Below are 21,970 nucleotides of genomic sequence, written 5' to 3'. Positions count from 1 at the left end.
ATTTTTTTATCATTTTTGTATCCCTAAATAAATGGCATTGTCATTTCTATTGGCATTAGCTTTTTTTGCATATGTGATACCTATTGCATTAGCAGAGAGAGAGTGAGGTAGTGAGATAGAGAGAGAGAGAGTGAGGTATTGAAATAGAGAGTGAGGTAGTGAGAGAGAGTGAGGTAGATAGAGAGTGAGGTAGTGAGATAGAGAGTGAGGTAGATAGAGAGTGAGGTAGTGAGATAGAGAGTGAGGTAGATAGAGAGTGAGGTAGTGAGATAGAGAGTGAGGTAGATAGAGAGTGAGGTAGTGAGATAGAGAGTGAGGTAGATAGAGAGTGAGGTAGTGAGATAGAGAGAGTGAGGTAGTGAGGGAGAGGGATGTTGTGAGGTAGTGATATATAAGCATAAAGTGATGTTGTGATGTAGTGAGATAGAGAGAGAGGTAGTGAAAGAGAGAGTGAAAGTGAGTTAGTGAGATAGAAAGAGTGAGGTAGTGAGATAGAGAGTGATTGAGGTAGTGAGTGAGAGAGTGAAGTTGTGAGGGTGTGAGCTAGAGAGTGAGGTAGTGATGTTTTGAGAGAGAGAAGTTGTGAGATAGTGAGGTAGTGAGATAGAGTGGAGTAGTGAGGTAGAGAGAGTTATGTAGTGAGAGAGAGTGAGGTAGTGAAACAGTGATGTAGTGAGGGAGAGGGATGTTGTGAGGTAGTGAGATGTAAGCAGAGTGGTGTTGTGATGTAGTGAGATAGAGAGAGGTAGTGAAAGAGACAGTGAAAGTGAGTTAGTGAGATAGAAAGAGTGAGGTAGAGAGATAGAGAGTGAGTGATGTAGTGAGTTAGAGAGAGAGTGAAGTTGTGATATAGAGAGTGAGGGAGTGAGAGAGTGAGGTAGTGATCTTTTTAGAGAGAGAAGTAGTTGAAAGTGCATTTGCTCTGAGCTCATTCACGAATACAAATAAGTGTTACAGTACTTACATTTACTTTTTAATTGTGTTCTAAAGTGGAGAACATGGACTTCATTATATTTGTGCTGAAGAATCGCAGGGCTGTGGCTACGAGAATTGGCCGGGAATGCGGTCACTGGTTCGAATACAAAGATTGGCAGGGTACAGAGACTGGCTGGGTACAGAGACTGGTAGCGCTGAGATTGGCTGAGGGTGCAGGGACGTGCTGACTGGCTGGGTACTGCATCTACAGAGGCTGGCTGGGGGTACAGAGACTCTCTGGGGAGCAGAGGCTGACGCACGTCATCCTTCCAATGGCCAGGCGGCCACTCCCTCACCGGAGAGGTAAAATAGTGACTCTTCACTCCACAAGTATGGTGATCTGAACCATATAATAGTCGTCGATCTCGTGGGGGTCAATACATGTCTATATTATTAGCCTCGGTGTTCTGACATACCGCCAAAGCGCCGAGAAACAATGCTGAACCAGCGTCCAGCGCCCTCTCTTCCACTGGAGCACAAAGTACTGTAAAGTAACGTAGATGAAGGAGGCTACGCGTTCAGAAACGTGTCTCCCCTGAGAGTTCCATGGCACTAGACTAACACAGGCACTTAACATGTGCACTAGTCTGGAAGAGATTCGTTCACTTTCCAGCACCATGATAAGCGTGTAAGCTTTTAATTCTGTTAAGAGCACTAGTGCTAAACCGATGGGAGTAAAACGGAAATAAGTGCCATATGAGATGAACTGCTGGTCAAGACTTAAATCCTACCAAAGCCGACTCAGCCTTCTATCCTAACAAGGTATGCAAGTTACATCGGAAAACAAGAACAGCTGATGTTTACAGCACTTTGAAACGCAGGATGTAGAATGGAGCGCTATCTGTAAACAATGTAATACTGCAAGCACCAACACCACAAGCTATGATGAATGCCAGCTGAGTACACAGATAATGCCACCCGCCCTCTGATCATTTAAAGCTCGAAACCGATGGGAGTAAAACGGAAATATGTGCCATATGAGATGAACTGCTGGTCAAGACTTAAGGATTCCCGAGCCCGGCGCCGCACGCAACGCCCTCGGAGCTTCGCGTGAATGCTAAACAAGGCCGGGTGAGATTACTAGCTGTAAGGGGCCCCACCTACAGAGCGAGTCTAACAAGGGGGAAAGGCGTCCAAGGCACGGTGCGGATCCCTGCTCATCGAAGGGCAGCGCCGCCAACTATACTCACAACAGCACGAAGATCCTCACGGCCAGAGGACAGCAAAACAATGGCGGATGGAAGCTCCGAAACTTTTTCGGATTCGGGGGCGTGTTCCTGCTGTTCTAAAAGGGCGTGGCTAAAAAGTGGAAAGAACAGCAAGGAACACGCCCCCGAATCTGAAAAAGACGGAGCCTATTTGGAGGGACGGCTCTCTCCTCCAATGGCGGGCCTCCGTTTAGGACTTGGGGGGTGAGGATGACTTAAGCACCACCTACAGCACAAGGCTTGTCTGGCTAGAAGAGGAGGAAACTGATTTTTGGGCTGTGCTTGATTGCCAGGGGTATGGGGGTTAGAGGCGGGCAAAAGGGAACCTAGATGCATGGTTAGATCAACCTACTTGCTGAGGGGATTGGTTACAAGAATGTGTATGCAGAAAAAGTTACCATGTATGCTAATAGTTCTATTGCAGCTGCAAGTTCTATGTTATCATGTGATGAGGGAATATATTTTGCCTTTCGCTTGTTGCAATGGCTTGATTTTCTTTATAAAATGGAAATAAAGCATTTTTTTAGTATAAAGTTACGACAAACATCTGATTAACAAAGCCTTTCATTTGCCCATTTCAATTTAATGACCAGCAGGTTAGTTTGGGAGATGCTGTTGCACTTAAAGCGATTTGAAGGAATGTACTGTATAGTGAAGTATATAATCAGATATAACTGCTTATTGCTATACTGCAAGCTTTACACTTTTGTTTCCAAAGTAGTGCAAGATAGTATACTTTTCATCAATCTAATGCACAAATTAACAATTTTGAACACATCAGCGGGTCTTTTGCACCCATTCGAGGCCGCTATATCATGAGCCAATACTCAGTTGTGAGCTGGTCCTTGAACAGACTCTTAAGAATTCCAAAGACCAAATTCTACACAGAACTTCAGCACAGCTTTTTATTTAAATATGATGCAAAATCTTCATGGCAATACTTGCATGTGGCAATAAAAGCTGGCTCTTGCAGGCACTAGGGGTCTTTGAAAGTTTAGTTTGTGACCACATAGCTTCCAATGTGAGAGCCTCAGGAAAACCTACAAAGATTTTTGGGAAGGTTAAAATATTTTATGAGTGCTTGTCAAATAGCACCAGATCCGGCAATAAGACTGACTTACCCTGTGGCCACAGATTGTTATACGATTTCTGTGGAACCACGGAAGAAAAGTGTGGTAGTCTGTTATTGTACTAGGAGTTTGGTGCCTTGATATTCCAAGTGTAAAACTGCTGATCATCATAGGGTAGTGTAATACTACTGTTTATACCTCAGCTTTACCACGTGAGACCAATGTTTATTATCATTTGACATGAATGTTTCCACAACTCTATGCAATGCTTCATTATCTAAAGTGTTCAAATGAGCAGTGCTGATCAACTTTTGTGCAAAAAAAACCTTTGCATCAAAATTTGATACAAATGCTACAGCATAATAACTTACTTCCCAAACCACTAGGCCCTAGGACTCTAAAACGTTTTGTTAGTTCATTAAAGGGCCGTGCTAGACACCTCGGTACTGTGTTTGCTTCACACCAGTTCTGGATGGGTAGACAGTTGCACTTCCCTTTGTGACCAGTTGCTCTTGAGGGCCTGTATTTACACCTTGAAAAATTAAACATGCTTCTCTGTTGTCCATGCTATATTAAAAAAAGAAGCAGGAAAAGGCGATACCCTGAAAGTAATTTATTTTCCTTTGTTTGATGCTTTCAACTACAACTCTTGTTCTTATTTTAGAAATTATGAACACAGAGGGCGGAGAATAAGAAAACTACATTCTTTATGAGTATAAAGAGACTATTTGCCATTTATATTCTTCCATAATCTCTGCCCCTTTAAAAATCAATGTTGGCATAAGATTGCAGCGAGACGTTAGAACCAATCACTCTTTGACTATGTACATGCCTGTTTCATGAACCCACAAGTTGTGACGCATACTCTGATATTGCAGTGTTGTGTGCTGGTCGCAACAGGTAATATACACATAGCCCCACATGTCTTGAGCTGAGCCCCAATTATAGTTATAGACGCAATTGCAGTGCACCTTATAGTTGTGTTGATTTTGTATGTACTCTTATTTATTGTGTGAGCACAACACTTATGCCAGGGAGCAGGTGTGCCACAATTGTGTATCCAATGAGACCGCTCCTCCTGCTTTAGAAATAGGTACCCAATACAACTTCCCGGTACTCTGTTAAGCAGCTAAATATTAACTATGAATTATTTAGCTGCTGGAACAGTATCATGATATTTCTCTAAATTGGTGCTTTAGTTTTAGACAACAAAGGTCAGAAACAAAACTAGGCAACCTTTGACTGCTATTTCTGAGCTGTACTGTCTGAAAATAATGTAGTAACTGACATAAATATGGGGTAAATAGGGTTTCTTTATTGACTGCAGGCCCACAGAGGCAGGTGCTCGCTCTGCGGTGCAGCACAAAAGCTTGCGCAAGACTATGTTAAACTCAACAGAAATAAAAAAAATGCATATATACACTTGATAAAACAAAAGGTACGCCTGTTTCATTCTGCACATCCCAATTGTGTCTTCAAAACTGTATGTAGCCTGTGTAACATTACACACGGACACATTCATTTTTTGTTTATTTTAGGCACTTGGAGGTTAACTGATTAAGTCATCAGGCCTTAAAAGAGAGGTGCGCTTGTTTGGCATGATTCTAAAATCTGTGAGGCCTTTCTCAACAGCGTCTGTGAACACTCCCTGCTTTGAGAGGAAACTCAGGGCATGGCCTCAGGATGCCGCCGAACTGGAGATGCAAATGCATCTCTTCGCATAACAAAGGGACAATTAGCATCGCAAGAGACCCGCGTTCTCTTAACTCTGCTGGGGGATGGGCCCTGCCTCTAACACCTTTCTACAGAGAAGCAGCGTAGGATGCAGGTGTGCAAACAGAGGCTGTCTCTGTAAAGCTTCAATCTACGAGCAGTCATACAAGTGCAACTGTTAAGCGATGCATGATTTTAAAGGCGCAGCTAAGTTTTGTGTGGAAATTGTTTCATTTGTAAATACTACAGCTCCGTTTCGAGCTTGCGCAGGCTGAAAGGCTTACAGATCTCTGATCTCTTCACCATCTGAACGTTTGGAGTTACTGTGCTCAGTTTTGTAAGCTGTTCACGTCTTCTGTAGTGTGCACTATAAAAGGGGATATGAGAGGAAACAAAATCTGAATGCTAAACAAGGCCGGGTGAGATTACTAGCTGTAAGGGGCCCCACCTACAGAGAGAGTCTAACAAGGGGGAAAGGCGTCCAAGGCACGGTGCGGATCCCTGCTCATCGAAGGGCAGCGCCGCCAACTATACTCACAACAGCACGAAGATCCTCACGGCCAGAGGACAGCAAAACAATGGCGGATGGAAGCTCCGAAACTTTTTCGGATTCGGGGGCGTGTTCCTGCTGTTCTAAAAGGGCGTGGCTAAAAAGTGGAAAGAACAGCAAGGAACACGCCCCCGAATCTGAAAAAGACGGAGCCTATTTGGAGGGACGGCTCTCTCCTCCAATGGCGGGCCTCCGTTTAGGAAGCCAGCCAATGGAGGAGAGGCAAAAAGAGAGGCGGGCTAAGGAGCCACTCTAGGAAACATTAAATCTCGACTTCCGGTTCTGCCTTCGGCAGACCGGTAGTCCTCGACCTAAAAAACAGGAAATTTAATCAGGACTCTTCCCTTTCTTGTCACTCACACTCCCCTGAGAATATGCAGAGGCAGCACCATAGTCTCAATCTTGCTCCCGAAGTTGTTTGACTTCTATCAATCCCCAGCTTGTTCCTGGATAACCTGAATTTCTAGGGCCATCCACCACTCCTAAACAGATTCAAGAGCTCCGTAAGGCCCTGCTCTGAATCTTTGTATCCTTGCTGACTCTCTCTGGCACGCCTGCAGGTCCCATGGCCCAGAAAGGTTCTCCACCTGAATTACTGCCAGCGAGTTCACCTCGCCAGCTGGACCCTCCAAGCCCACAACGGGGCAGCCTGTGGCTCCTTCCTGAGTCTGACTACAATGCCGCGGTCCATGCCAGTACCTGGTACTTTGATGCTGACTGCATCGACGCAGGAAAATATGGCTCAAATTGTCCTCACTGACGCCCAGTTGGCTTCGGTCCAGCGAGGTCCCACTTACACCTTTAGATCTGCCTCCATAAAGACAAATGTGCACCCTGCTTTCCCTGTTCGGCACGAATTCGGACAGTGACTTTGGTGCGGTGGTGATATTTACCAACTATATCCTGAAGAGAATTGGTATGATAGACTGCAGGAGGCTAGTGGCCTGATACCTCCCCTAAATTGAGGCTTCTCTCACATCCTGGTCCTGCCGCTGAGGAGAGGGTCTCTTACACCATGGTCATATGTAGGGCGGCCGAAGTTCTTCACCTTCAGCTGCTCACCATGGAGGTCAAGATTAATGTTCTTACAGAAAGTCCTTCAGCCGGGTCACACATCCACTTAGCCCCTTTTATCCTTATCAAGGCCCTTCGAGATACATTTTTGAGGGCGTGGGTCAAACCATGTTCTGGCACCCAGGTCAACTGCCAGATTGCACAATGCTACCGCCCTGCCCTTGGTATTCACAGTTTTTATCTCCACAAACCTCCCCTGAAAGCTCTCCTCCCCCCCGATAGGAAGTCATAATGGTTGGGGACGTTTGGGAAAAGTTTTTTCGTCCACCAGTTTGGCTCTACGGTCAGAAAAGGCTAGCTGTGAGCTGACACGCTATTCCCGCACCTTTTGTAGTTTGGTGGCTCTAGTGCTCTCAGATTGTCCTGAAGATCTCCAACCTGTCCTCTCACAAAACATACAGGACAGTTGTGATGCTGCCAAGTTCACAGTTTGTCGTGGTCTTGGACACCACCGATTCAACTGGCACCGGTTTCACCATTTGCAGTCACGCTTGGCCACGGTCCACCAGATTGAGAGATGATGTCCGGTAATCCTGCATGGACATGTCGTTCGATGGGACTTGCCTGTTTGAGGACAAAGCAGACTCGGATCTCGAGCAGTCCAAGGAGAATAGGGCCACGGCACGCTCCCTTAGTTTCTCTCCCACCTCACTGGCTACTTGAGCCCTACCAGCTCCTTTTGCGGTTTATGCAGAGGTACCTCATAATGACTGTAGAAAAGTGCCTTTTTTGACACGGTTCGCCCTCACTTGTTTGCCTGATGCATGATGTCATATTGAATGTAAGTGCACTGGGTCCCTGCTAACCAGGCTTCCAGTGCCAGATCTCTTTTACGATTGGCACCTCTTCAGCACCCCAGTCAGTTCCTAGAAAAGGGTATCCCTGGTACCTAGGGCCTGGGTACTGAAGAGGGCCGTCTAGAGCTGCAGCACGGACTGTGCCACCCTAGGGACCCCTCACCAAGACCATGCAAGCTGCAGTTGCAGGCTGCTTGTCTTAGTGCAGAGTCAACATGGTACACATCCCTGTGTTGAATCGGTGTATATGTGCACCCCAATAGATTTTGTAATGTCTCAATATATTTTTTCTTGAACTATTCTTAAGCTAAAACTACTCCTCCATTGCGTGCTACACTGCCTTGTATGCTGCCAAACACGCTTACGTGAAATCTCTAGCTACAGCAAGCGCTGTTAGTAACTTGAATACAGTATGCACTGCGTGCACATTTATAATACATTATAATTCAGAAACCATTTCAAATTTCAGTTTAATCTGTTTACATCGCAGAATCCATATTTAATCTCTATGCTAATACATAAACCTCTCTTACTCTTGTGGACAAAAATGTCCAATTCTCTGAACAAACACCAAATAACTTTTGCATACAATCATTTTAGATCAACCAGTTGCTTTGAACTGAAATATTTGTGTCTGTGCCCAGTGCATTTCAGGACCATATCTCTTCTTCAGGGGCCTCTGTAAATAAACAGTGATACATGGAAGATACAATTACAATTGTGTCTTTCAGTGGTGCTTACCTCTTATACACTTATAAAAGCTTGAGAGCTCAATAAGATGCTTACCAAAACAAAACTCACATGTATATACAAACTAGTGAAGTGTTAACGTCACAAAGTGCCAAAGGTGCTTAATCCATGTTTTGTGTGAAATGCTCCCTGCGGTTGTTCTTACTAAACACTTAAAAGCAAAATCCATAAGTGCAAGACAGTCTGCCAATGCATGGCCTAAACCATTGTGCCACGCTAAGTGCTCTTCACAGACATGCATTGTAGATATATGAACTATATGTAGCACACACAGCATCTAGAATGAAGACTAGTGAAGAAATTGACTGGCTTGCAAACTGGCAAAGTCGGTCTCACTGTGTGAACAAAATGTTTAAAGTTATTTAGACTTTGAACCAAGTGATGACCACACCATAGCAGTGTACCCCGCATATACATATACCTTCCTCTGTAAGTAGAGAAATCCAGGTAACAACCGTTTCCCGACAGCCTCCACAGGTCACCTATTGTAATGTATAAAGTTATCCTATAACATCAATAAATAAGCACTTACAAACTACCACATCTACAAACGAACCCTTCCTTATTGCTTCTATTTACTCCAACATACCTTTTCATCCAACATACGAGCGTAAACACATTGCTCTGGAGCCATCTGTTTGCAACCGCCTCACCGCTGTCTGCTTTAAATGGAACCCTGATATCAACGCGTCTTCCTTGGTAGTCATCGAAACAAGACAACCCATCATCACTCTGTTCTGCATCAGCGCCATATTGAAGTGGCTAGATACTCCTGTCTCAGATTTTTCAAAACCTGTGTGTTGCTATCCCCTATTGCCTTCAGTGTGCACACTAAAAAGAACACGGTTTAAAAAAAAAATCCAGAAGAAAGATCCCTTCAACTCACGTTAATGATAATTCACCAAGACTATATGTACAAAATTAGGAAGAACGATTTGCTCCACTCCTGAATAATAATAATTCAACCAAACCTAAACTGAAAATATCTCAGTTGTCCAGACTCCTAAATAAGACACTCCTGAATAATGTCTGCAATGTATAGTGTGGGTTATGAGAAATTGTGCGCTGGTGTTTTTAGATTAATTAAAAAATAATGATAAATCTAAAATCGACGAGTAAACTTTTTTTCCAAGTGATTTATGAATACTATACTTAATGTGTATGTGTTCTCTCAAAACAAATTAACCTATTTCTCTATACTTCTGCGCTCAAGCTATTTGACTGAATAAGATTTGTATTCTATGATTTATTTTAAATATATTCCTCACTCTTGACTTTCAAATATAAAGAAAAGGGTGATAAACCTTTTCTCCATGTATATTAAATGCCATTATATAAAACAACTAATTTCCAATGTCGTTTAATCCCTTAAGGGTCATAGTATCCAATCTTTTAATCCAAATTGTTTCTCTTTTTGAGAGAAGGTTTGAGTTGTTACGGCCTGGACCTCCATAGCTTGAAAGCGCAGTTGTGCAATAGTATGTTGCGAGTTCACCCAATGCGAAGCCAAATTCCAGTTTGTGTTTTTTTTTTTGTACAAATCAGGCTTTTATGTTCAGTGATTCTTATTTTCAGTTTCCTTTCCGTTTTTCCAATATAAACTAACCCACAGGGTCATTTTATGCAATAAATGACATTGAAGTATTGCAGTCGGCTGTCTGTGCAAGTTGAATTTGTTCTCCCGTTCTTGGTGTGTGATGCTTTTACTGATTACAATGATTGCAGTTATTGCACTTCTTCATGCCGTCCGTCTGACTGGCTGATTTTTCTCTTGCTTAGGTTAATAACTCCTTTAAATTCCTAGTTCTTGTATATGCGAATAATGGTTTATTCTCAAATAAACCTCGAAATTCCGGTTCACTTTGTAACAGTTCCCACTGTGTATTATTCTCGTTATTGCTGTGGATTTAATTGAACATTTGAAAACAAAGACCACTATTTGATTGTGTTTTTGACCTTTTTCTTTAGAAGATCCTCCTGGTTTAACGCCATTACTCTGGATAATGTGTCTTCCAGTAACTTCTGCGGATATCCTCTGGCCATAAACCTGCGTTTATTTTCTTCCAGTTTTGCTTTACACCTTGTTGTATCCGAAGCTATCCTTCTAAGTCTCAAAAACTGAGAAAAGAGTAAATTCTCAAAGTCTGGCTGACTGAAAACTTTGGTACAATAAAGTATTGTTACGCTCTGTCGGATTTTCATAAGCCAGAGTTTCAATGCTTGAATCTGTCATTTGTATTTTCACATTCAGAAAAACAAAATCCACATCACTTATTGAATTGTTAAATTATATTCAACTCTGTGATGTTTCGCTTTCTCTTGTTATTCCAGATTTTTAAAAAAAGTCGTCAATGAAACAAAAATATATAATCAAATTGTTTTACCACGTTGGACCATTAAAAATGTGATCGTGCTCAAATTTAAAAATAAATGTATTCTCATAAGCTGGAACTTAATAGAGCATTCTGGTTTTGTGTCTGAGGCCGGTAGATGTGGTCCAGTCTTAGTGTGGCTGTATGTAGCAGTGCATGAACGCATAGTATGCTGCAAGTAAGAGGTAGAACCCACTTCTTGCTTATACAAGCCAGTGTGTTTTGTTGTCTGGTAATAGGTGATTGTCTGGTTTTGCACAGGTCAGTACTGCTCTCCTTACTCTAAACGGAGTCCGATCAGCCCGAGTCTCCTTGAGAGTGTGTTTCAGGGCCCGCTTACCTGGATGGAGGAGAAGCTCCTATCAATTATGGTTTTGGTGGGAGTGCACACAGTGGTGCCAGAAGCACGATTGAGCCACCTGTCAGTACTATGTGGAGTCTATTCAGGACCCCTGGAGGAACCATTCACCCACTAGTAATTAGTATAAGGAGTTCACCCAGAAGGGGCTGAAGCCTAACCCCTGGAGGTAGTGTTAAGCTACCTGGAAATAATATATAAACACTGAAGAGTGGTCTGGACAGAAGAGCAGGGGTTCTGGCTGATGCCCTTCACCCCTTACAAGCATGAACAGGAAAGACGCTTAAGGAAGCCTCCTTTAACCACCCCTTGACACCCACAGAGGAGAGTTAATCTAAGATAAATGAGATTCAGTTTCTGGAAGCATGACTCCTGGGCAGAGGGAGATGGTAGGTTAACGGGCACAGCAGTGGCCCTCTGGAGAGAGTCCAGGCCCAGGTCTCGCATTGGGTGGTGGAAGGGGGTGAGGGAGGCCCCCGGAGGCTGTACATAGGAGGGAATCTTGCAGTAGCTCACCAAAATAGAAAGACTAGCAAATTCATTCCCAATGATGCCTTCCAATATTACATTGATCTCATTCCAGTTTTAGAATTCAGTCTTTCAGCACACGGATGTATTCCCTTTGAGCAGGCACCATGCCATACCTTTCTAGCAGGACCTCTGGAAGATGAGAAGTACCTGCATTAGTGCAGCTTCTGCCTGTGCTCAAGGGCACAATGAAGTCCCGCTGGTCAGACCAAGCACAGTGATCTCCAAGTCTGGGAGGTGCCCTAGTGCCCACAAGTAGACGGTCTCTGTAAAATGGTTGTGCAGACTTTCCCATATCCTCCGTCCAGACCTTACAACTCCAGTAAACCCTCTAGTTATTAAACATTTGCAGTTTTCTCTTCCACCCCCAGGGTGAGAGCATTGCCCAAGAGTATGTGAGCTGTCTGTAACCAGCTCTCCATTGTGGCCCTGTGCTTCAGCAAGGGTGTCTCAGTTCACACTGGCGCTCAGGAGTGTTCACTGTAAATAGAGACACTTTAGGAGACTGGCAAACAAGTCCAAATAGAGGAGAACTGAGTAGTGCCTCTATAACTACTGGGTATGATTTGTAAGTTCAAATGTGTCAGAGATTGGGGCATTCGTGGCAGCATTACACTGAAAATGATAGTAGCATAGGGTTCTGGTGAAAGCCCTGAGAGCAGCTTTGAGGTGCCTGATCACAGCCTGCAGTAGATGTACAACGGAAGGAGGGCATCAGTTGGGCAACATGGTAAAGCTTCCAAGGACAGCCTTGTATACCAGTGTCCAAGAACAGAGTAAAACACTTGACGTTGCTAGGAGCAGTTGGCATGGATACTGGCCCAAGAGACTGGGTATATGACGCTGCCAGTAGCATCATGGATACTGTGGATAGTACCCTTGGCAAGAGTGTGGTAAGACATGACACTGCCAGGAACAGGTGACATGGGCACTGGTGAATGAACACATGCTCAAGTAGGGTTCATGGCTCTTCCAAGAGCAGGTGACAATAAGCCTGAGTAACTTGCATACACTAGAGTAAACTGTGCCATAGAGTGCTAGCCAGGGAAGTCTGCACGAAGACCAAGGAAGGAGTCCAGACAGCCTGTTTGACCAAAAACCCCGCAGCTAAAGACCTGCTCAAGCTGCAAAAGTGTTCGAGTCCACAATGGCCATGTGCTGCAAGACCAGGAGTACTTTAAGAGGAGATCATGAAATAGGTCTGGTGCGGACGGGTAGTTTGGGCATGCGTCAATGTCTGGTGCTACCCTGTGCATGTGCTGTGGCCTGCTCTTCTTGTGCATTTGTCTACATTGGGGAGGTCTCTGTGGACTTTGTGTATCCATTGTACAGGTGTTTCGGGAGACCATGATCCCATGTGTGTGTTTTTATGAAAGTGAGCTGTATTAAGTTTTTTTGATGGTCCTGATGTCTGTGTATTTGTGAATAATCACCGGAGAACGGAGTGTTAGTCCAGGTGTCTGTTTGGTTAGGTTGAGGGGTGGAGTCATGATTTGGGGATGCTGATGGGGGGGTGGGGGGGGGGGGGGTGGGAGTGGTTGGGATATATTTTCTTGGGTGAGATGTGTTGTTGTTCTTGCTTTGAATAGATTGATGACGTTTGTGGGGATGAGACACGTTGGCATTGGTACTGGTTATGCTAATTGTAGTGCATAAGTGGTTCTGATGTGTTTGCATGTTGCAAGGGGGTTGCACAAGCCCTGTTTGCTAAGTGTACATCAGTAAACTGTGATGTGGTGGCTCAAGTCTGCATATGTGATTGAGGTGGCGTGCCACAGTAATCTTGATCAGTGTATATGTCAGTGAGGTTGTGGTGGTCTCTGAGCAGGTCCGTTGTCCTGGTGTTTGCTGGCTTTGGCACTTGTATATTTGGATTGAATTGTGTCTCGGTTACTTTCTGGTACTGTTCTCTGATTGTTGTTTAGTAGCTTTGAGGGATAGCAGTTCTGTGTTTGTGTGAGCAGAGTTGTGACCTGGCAATCGCACTTTTTGTGTGTGTACTTTAGTGTGTTAAAGTGATCATCTTATGTTCTGTTAGTGAGTTTGAATAGAGATTGTTTTCTCACAGGGAGCCAGTGACGAGGTTTCAGTATAGGCTCTGATGGAGAGCTAGGAGGAAATGTGCAAACCAGACACACAGTAGTGTTCTAGACCACCTGCCGCTTAGAGAGTAGTGACTTATTTGCTGCAACCAGGAGACCATTACCGTACACTTTCCAATCGGGCTGTTCCTCTTTCAAGCACAGCTTGAAGCCAAATCCTCTCTCTGTCGCGAAGAGCCCTCGCAGAAAACTTCTTACAATGGTAACAAGAGTCTATCTTGTGACTGGAAGGAAGACAGGCGATACATACAGAGTGTGGATCTGAGACGGCCATCTTCTTTCCACAGGATGGACATTTGCGGAAAAAAGCCGGCATTCTGACAGAAAAAAATGAAGAAGTTCTGTCAGAAATTGATGATAAACCTCTGCCAGCACAGGAGGAACCGCAAAAATCCAAGAAAAAGAACAATTCCTGACAGAAAAGTCAGAAAACTGTCGAGCTCAAGCTCCAGGATCCTCATAGAAGGAGCCGGAAAACAGAACTGACCCAACTGTCACCTGTGGGGGATGCTGGGAGCTGAGTTCTTAAAGGCAAAGTGCGTAGAATCTTGAAAGCCTTAAAGGCAAGGTGCCAGTTCTCTGTTCTGTACTAAGACAGTTATTCTTATGCAGTCTATGCGCCAAACTGCCTGCAATTACCGGTTCTTCCTTGTTTTGGAAAATAAAGGATTCTTGTATTAAACCATTACAGTGTATGGTCTCTATTACAAGGAGTCTTGAGAGACTTGCTGTCATACAAGTAAAACTGATGTAATCTTGACTGTTTGCCCTGTTTTTTAGATTTTTGTTGGGTCTGCATATTTACATATATGTGGGTATTCATACATATGTAGGTGTATGGGTTTAAAAGTTCTATACACTTTATGATCTGGGCATACACCGGTATGTGTATGTACATGTATGTGTGTGAGTGTGTGTGTGTGTGTGTGTGTGTGTATATATAAAATATATATATATATATATAATATTGCTATATGCTCCGGGGTCCCCGCACGTGGGCGGGATGATCAGTGCTTATGACTTTGATGAGTATACCCCTGGAAGAGAACTAGGATTACAGGTAAGTAACTTATCCTTCAAAGCCATCCAGGGGGCGATTTTCCTCATACAATCACCAAATCTGCTTATAGTAGATTCAACTTTGGGTCCCATCGAGATGGTCGCTTGGCACATCTACATAAGAGATGACTTCAGAGCCACAAGATCTTACCACTTGAACTAGTGGAGCCACGTAGATTTTAAAGAATGTTAGGCTCATTGAGGCACCTTGCGGAACCCCCTGATCTAAAGTCATGGTACAAAGTTTAAAGGATTCTAGGAGCACAGCCTGAGTCAGATTGCTAAGGAAAGGCTTAAGCCATTCTAAAGCTTTTCCGCCGACACCAATCTCGGGAAGTCTCTGGACCAGAATGGGCTAGGAGATGATGTAGAAAGCAGGCGATAGGTCGAGTAATACCAACATGGCTGGGAGACAGTCCTCAAGGGAAAGCCTGATGGTATCCAAAACCGCCACTGGTGCTGTTTCTGTGCTATATGAGGCTCAAAAGCCCAACTGAGAGGGGTCCAGAAGGGAGTGGGCTTCCAAATAAGAAGAACGTTGTTTATTCACTTAGATCTCCAAGATTTTGCTAAGGTAAGGAAGTAACAATATGGGTCTGTAGTCGGCTCAAGATCGGAGTACAGAAGTATGCTTTCTGGATCCAGCTCAGCATGGTAATTAAAATCGCCCACCAACATAAAGATGTCAAAGGTGGGAATATGAGGTGGTAGACGTTCTATAAGCTTGTTGCTGAAGTCTTTTAAAGGTCCAGGAGGGCGGTAAACCAAAGCGCCTTTTCATACAGCACCAGGCGGTGTCTCTAGTTTAAATATGCAAAGCTCCACCCAATCAGTAAGTAATGAGTCCACTAAAGTGATTTTTGCAGGGTCACGAAAGGTGATGGAAACTCCAACTGCTATTTTGGTGTGCCCAATCTGATTAGCCTATAGTTAGGGGGAAATGCTATAGGGATACTGGGAAGGCCTGAAGAGTGGAGCCATTTCAGAAATGAAACCACCGTCTGGTGGAAAGACAAGCCCAGAGTTCAGTGCCATTTTTAGGGACAGAACGTGCGTTGCAGTATGGGCCATGAAGCAGAGGCTCGTCATTAGCTAGGTTCGATGGGGAACCTACTATCGAGTGAGGGAGGGGAGTGTCCTCGATATACTGTGTCTGCCTATGGTTGGGGTCCCTTCGAATGATATGGGCCTCCTGAGAGGAGCACACAAAGTCTCAGAACTCAAAAGAGGGGGAGCCTTCAATCCCAAGGAGAGAGGCGAAGTGCAAAGTAGACTTGGAGTCCTATATAGGGCTACCTTGTCCCTAATATCTTTAAGTTCAAAATTTGTATAAGTGAGTGGAGGCGTTTCACTTGCCTCGCAAAAAATTGGAGTGGTGCTCTTGGCGGCTGGCAGTGTTCGGGCGCAGACTGGATTGCCTCTGGCGTATGCATCCGCTGTAGGATGCAGATTAAATTGCCCTCTGGGTTGGGGGACTAGACTGCCGACCACGTCGGAAATGGCGGTCGCGGTTGTTTTAAAGAGGTCTCTCATGGTTCCCTCCACTCAAACGGCAAAGCCGGGGCGGACTGGGAAACAGAAACTGTCCAAAGAGCAGGGTGAATGTGACAGCGGCGAGTGAGCATTACGGCAAACAGAGGAGAGTGCAAACAAGCACGGTACAAATATGAAGAACAGTTTTAAAAAACACATAGTTTTTAAATGTAATTTTAATCATGGTCTGCATTTACTTAGGTGAGGTGTAGTGTTAGTGGGATTGTGGTCCTGGTCTCTTTTTGCATTGGTGTGGTGGCAGCTGTGATCTCTGTTGTATTAGGGTGGGCTGACGGTCCTGTCCTCAGTGTGTCTGTCAATGATCTATGTTTAGGTGTGTCAGTGGTCCTGCTCTCTGAGTGTATGTGGATGAGGTATGGTGGGGTGCTCTTGGCGTATGTAAATGTGGGAAAGGTGTGTTGTGATGAAGCACTGGTCCAGGTCTGTGTGTATGTGGATGAGGTGTGTGGCGTGTTAAGGGGTCCTGTTCTCTGTATATATGAGGTGAGGTGTGTAACGGGTGCAGCTCTTGCCTTGGTCTGTGTCTATGTGGGTAAGTAGTATTGGAGCGCTGCCCTCGACCTGGTCTCTGTATTTACAAGTGAGGTGTGTTGCTGTGTGACAATGCTCATGAACTGTGCATGTGTGATGAAGTTCTGGTCCTGCTCTGTGTAAATGTGAGTGAGGTGGAGTGTCGTACAGCAGTGTTCATGGTCTCGCTGTGTATTGATGAGGTGTGCTGTGGTGCAGGTCTGTGTGTTTGTGGATGAGATGTGCTACAGTGTGCCATTGGTTTGCCCTGTCAATGAGTATGGTGTGTTCAGGCGTGACAGCGCTCATGGTCTATGTTAAAGTGTGGTGGGTACAGGTACTTCTCTGTTCTTCTGCAGATTGTGTTTTGGAGTTCAGCATTGTCCCTAGGCTCCTTATGTGTGTGTAAGGCATATTGGGGTACAGAAATGCTCTGTTTATATGTAGATGTGTTGTGTCGAGGTGCAGCGTTAGGTATGTCCTGTGTATGCATGACTGATGTGTGTTTGAATTTAGAATGTCTCCTGTTCTGTGGCTGGGTGGATGAATTGTGGAAGGGTGGGACCCCGGTTCTGCCCTATATGTGTGAGCGAGGTGTGTTCAGGTGTGGCAGTGCTCAAGGTCTGTTTGTATGTGGGTGGATCGTGTTGGGGGTGTGGCACTAGTTTTAGCCCTTGTACTTGCCGAGGAACCGTGTCCCAGAGGGTCACTGATCTTCCCTGTGTATGTCCAGTGAGGTGTGTTGGGTTGGGTACGGGTCATTATCCCGTCATGTGTATATCAGGGTTGTTGAGCACTGCTCCTGCTCTGTATGTGCGAGTGACTTGTGGTCAGGTGTGGCAGTGCTCGAGGGCTGTGTATATGTGGCTGCAGTGTATTGTGGGGGGACTCTTGTCCTGCATCCGTACTTACAAATGTTGGGCTGTCTCTTTAGCTGGATGAAGCAGGTTGGAAGTTTCCTTGGAAATCAACGTCCTTGACTAATGTGTCTTTCTTTTCTTTTACTGTCAGATAAAAGATATGAAGAACTGCTCTCCGACACCACCGTTGCACGTTCACGTGGATGAAAGCACCCCTGTTCACGTCTATGTGAAAAAGAGCCAGAAGATTTCACCACCAAGAGTTCAGGTACAAGGACGGCAAGGTCTGTGCCAGGACATTTCTGCCTGGTGTATGTCCCGGCGGTGCCCTGGACGGTAGGGGAGGCCAGCAGTCCATGCTATCCATCCTCTAGCACGATCGCACCAAGAGGGACCGTAAGAAGGTGTGGGGGGGTCTGACTCTTATTCCACTGTCTGTTGATAAATGAAGGTGTGAACGTCTCCCCTCAGTAGGGAGCCCAGCAATCCATGCTGTCCATGCTCTAGAACGATAGCACCAAGCGGGGACCGTAAGAAGGTGTTGGGGGGGGTCTGACTCTTATTCCACTGGGTGTCTGTTGATGAATCAAGGTGTGAACGTCTCCACTCAGTAGGGAGCCCAGCAATCCATGCTGTCCATCCTCTAGAACGATCGCACCAAGAGGGACCGTAAGAAGGTGTGGGGGGTCTGACTCTTATTCCACTGTTCGTCTGTTGATAAATCAAGGTGTGAACGTCTCCCCTGAGTAGGGGAGCCGAGCAATCCATGCTGTCCATCCGCTATCACTATAGCACCAAGCAGGACCGTAAGAAGGTGTGGGGGGTCTGACTCTTATTCCACTGGGTGTCTGTTGATACATCAAGGTGTGAACGTCTCCCCTCAGTAGGGAGCCCAGCAATCCATGCTGTCCATGCTCTAGCACTAAAGCACCAAGAGGGACCGTAAGAAGGTGTGGGGTCTGACTCTTATTCCACTGTCTGTTGATAAATGAAAGTGTGAACGTCTCCCCTCGGTAGGGAGCCCAGCAATCCATGCTGGCCATCCTCTAGCACGATCGCACCAAGAGGGACCGTAAGAAGGTGTGGGGGGGTCTGACTCTTATTCCACTGGGTGTCTGTTGATAAATGAAGGTGTGAACGTCTCCCCTCAGTACGGGAGTCCAGCAATCCATGCTGTCCATGCTCTAGCACGATCGCACCAAGCGGGGACCGTAAGAAGGTGTGGGGGGGTCTGACTCTTATTCCACTGGGTGTCTGTTGATAAATCAAGGTGTGAACGTCTCCCCTCAGTAGGGAGCCCAGCAATCCATGCTGTCCATCCTCTAGAACGATCGCACCAAGAGGGACCGTAAGAAGGTGTGGGGGGTCTGACTCTTATTCCACTAGGTGTCTGTTGATAAATCAAGGTGTGAACGCCTCCCCTCAGTAGGGAGCCCAGCAATCCATGCTGTCCATGCTCTAGAACGATAGCACCAAGAGGGACCGTAAGAAGGTGCGGGGGGGTCTGACTCTTATTCCACTGGGCGTCTGTTGATGAATCAAGGTGTGAACGCCTCCCCTCAGTAGGGAGCCCAGCAATCCATGCTGTCCATCCTCTAGCACGATCGCACCAAGAGGGACCGTAAGAAGGTGTGGGGGGGTCTGACTCTTATTCCACTGGGTGTCTGTTGATAAATCAAGGTGTGAACGTCTCCCCTCAGTAGGGAGCCCAGCAATCCATGCTGTCCATCCTCTAGCACGATCGCACCAAGAGGGACCCTAAGAAGGTGTGGGGGTCTGACTCTCATTCCACTGGGTGTCTGTTGATAAATCAAGGTGTGAACGTCTCCCCTCAGTAGGGAGCCCAGCAATCCATGCTGTCCATGCTCTAGCACTAAAGCACCAAGAGGGACCGTAAGAAGGTGTGGGGGGGTCAGACTCTTATTCCACTGGGTGTCTGTTGATAAATCAAGGTGTGAACGTCTCCCCTCAGTAGGGAGCCCAGCAATCCATGCTGTCCATCCTCTAGAACGATCGCACCAAGAGGGACCGTAAGAAGGTGTGGGGGGTCTGACTCTTATTCCACTGTTCGTCTGTTGATAAATCAAGGTGTGAACGTCTCCCCTGAGTAGGGGAGCCGAGCAATCCATGCTGTCCATCCGCTATTACTATAGCACCAAGCAGGACCGTAAGAAGGTGTGGGGGGTCTGACTCTTATTCCACTGGGTGTCTGTTGATACATCAAGGTGTGAACGTCTCCCCTCAGTAGGGAGCCCAGCAATCCATGCTGTCCATCCGCTATCACTATAGCACCAAGAGGGACCGTAAGAAGGTGTGGGGGTCTGACTCTTATTCCACTGGGTGTCTGTTGATAAATGAAGGTGTGAACGTCTCCCCTCAGTAGGGAGCCCAGCAATCCATGCTGTCCATCCTCTAGAACGATCGCACCAAGAGGGACCGTAAGAAGGTGTGGGGGTCTGACTCTTATTCCACTGTTCGTCTGTTGATAAATCAAGGTGTGAACGTCTCCCCTGAGTAGGGGAGCCGAGCAATCCATGCTGTCCATCCGCTATCACTATAGCACCAAGCAGGACCGTAAGAAGGTGTGGGGGGTCTGACTCTTATTCCACTGGGTGTCTGTTGATACATCAAGGTGTGAACGTCTCCCCTCAGTAGGGAGCCCAGCAATCCATGCTGTCCATGCTCTAGCACTAAAGCACCAAGAGGGACCGTAAGAAGGTGCGGGGTCTGACTCTTATTCCACTGGGCGTCTGTTGATGAATCAAGGTGTGAACGTCTCCCCTCAGTAGGGAGCCCAGCAATCCATGCTGTCCATGCTCTAGCACTAAATCACCAAGAGGGACCGTAAGAAGGTGTGGGGTCTGACTCTTATTCCACTGTCTGTTGATAAATGAAAGTGTGAACGTCTCCCCTCGGTAGGGAGCCCAGCAATCCATGCTGTCCATGCTCTAGCACTAAAGCACCAAGAGGGACCGTAAGAAGGTGTGGGGGGGTCTGACTCTTATTCCACTGTCTGTTGATAAATGAAGGTGTGAACGTCTCCCCTCAGTAGGGAGCCCAGCAATCCATGCTGTCCATCCTCTAGCACGATCGCACCAAGAGGGACCGTAAGAAGGTGTGTGGGGGTCTGACTCTTATTCCACTGGGTGTCTGTTGATAAATGAAGGTGTGAACGTCTCCCCTCAGTAGGGAGCCCAGCAATCCATGCTGTCCATGCTCTAGAACGATAGCACCAAGCGGGGACCGTAAGAAGGTGTGGGGGGGTCTGACTCTTATTCCACTGGGTGTCTGTTGATAAATCAAGGTGTGAACGTCTCCACTCAGTAGGGAGCCCAGCAATCCATGCTGTCCATCCTCTAGAACGATCGCACCAAGAGGGACCGTAAGAAGGTGTGGGGGGTCTGACTCTTATTCTACTGTTCGTCTGTTGATAAATCAAGGTGTGAACGTCTCCCCTGAGTAGGGGAGCCGAGCAATCCATGCTGTCCATCCGCTATCACTATAGCACCAAGCAGGACCGTAAGAAGGTGTGGGGTCTGACTCTTATTCCACTGGGTGTCTGTTGATACATCAAGGTGTGAACGTCTCCCCTCAGTAGGGAGCCCAGCAATCCATGCTGTCCATGCTCTAGCACTAGAGCACCAAGAGGGACCGTAAGAAGGTGCGGGGTCTGACTCTTATTCCACTGGGCGTCTGTTGATGAATCAAGGTGTGAACGCCTCCCCTCAGTAGGGAGCCCAGCAATCCATGCTGTCCATGCTCTAGCACTAAAGCACCAAGAGGGACCGTAAGAAGGTGCGGGGTCTGACTCTTATTCCACTGCGTGTCTGTTGATACATCAAGGTGTGAACGTCTCCCCTCAGTAGGGAGCCCAGCAATCCATGCTGTCCATGCTCTAGCACTAAAGCACCAAGAGGGACCGTAAGAAGGTGTGGGGTCTGACTCTTATTCCACTGTCTGTTGATAAATGAAAGTGTGAACGTCTCCCCTCGGTAGGGAGCCCAGCAATCCATGCTGTCCATCCTCTAGCACGATCGCACCAAGAGGGACCGTAAGAAGGTGTGGGGGGGTCTGACTCTCATTCCACTGGGTGTCTGTTGATAAATCAAGGTGTGAACGTCTCCCCTCAGTAGGGAGCCCAGCAATCCATGCTGTCCATCCTCTAGCACGATCGCACCAAGAGGGACCGTAAGAAGGTGTGGGGGGTCTGACTCTTATTCCACTGTTCGTCTGTTGATGAATCAAGGTGTGAACGTCTCCCCGCAGTAGGGAGCCGAGCAATCCATGCTGTCCATGCTCTAGCACTAAAGCACCAAGAGGGACCGTAAGAAGGTGTGGGGTCTGACTCTTATTCCACTGGGTGTCTGTTGATAAATGAAGGCGTGAACGTCTCCCCTCAGTACGGGAGCCCAGCAATCCATGCTGTCCATCCTCTAGCACGATCGCACCAAGAGGGACCGTAAGAAGGTGTGGGGGGGTCTGACTCTTAT

At 46.3% G+C, this 21,970-nt stretch overlaps 1 protein-coding gene across 8 annotated transcripts in view; it reads left to right on the top strand.

The window, feature by feature from the left end:
- Positions 1 to 21,970, top strand: part of ODF2 (outer dense fiber of sperm tails 2) — a 433,573-nt gene that overhangs the window by 13,832 nt on the left and 397,771 nt on the right. For 7 of the 8 annotated variants that reach the window (XM_085614079.1, XM_085614083.1, XM_085614082.1 and 4 more), the window contains one exon: positions 17,632 to 17,748. In XM_085614079.1, coding sequence (XP_085470205.1) covers positions 17,641 to 17,748 — 108 coding nt within the window. In that variant the 5' untranslated portion in view covers positions 17,632 to 17,640. Of the gene's footprint in view, positions 1 to 17,631; positions 17,765 to 21,970 lie in introns of those variants that run through there. The other variant, XM_085614081.1, reaches the window with a different exon arrangement.

Source organism: Triturus cristatus, chromosome 1_2 (assembly GCF_964204655.1).
Source record: "Triturus cristatus chromosome 1_2, aTriCri1.1, whole genome shotgun sequence".
Lineage (NCBI taxonomy): Eukaryota > Metazoa > Chordata > Amphibia > Caudata > Salamandridae > Triturus > Triturus cristatus.
Note: the sequence above shows the minus strand (reverse complement) of the source record. Positions and strands in the feature narration are given on the sequence as shown.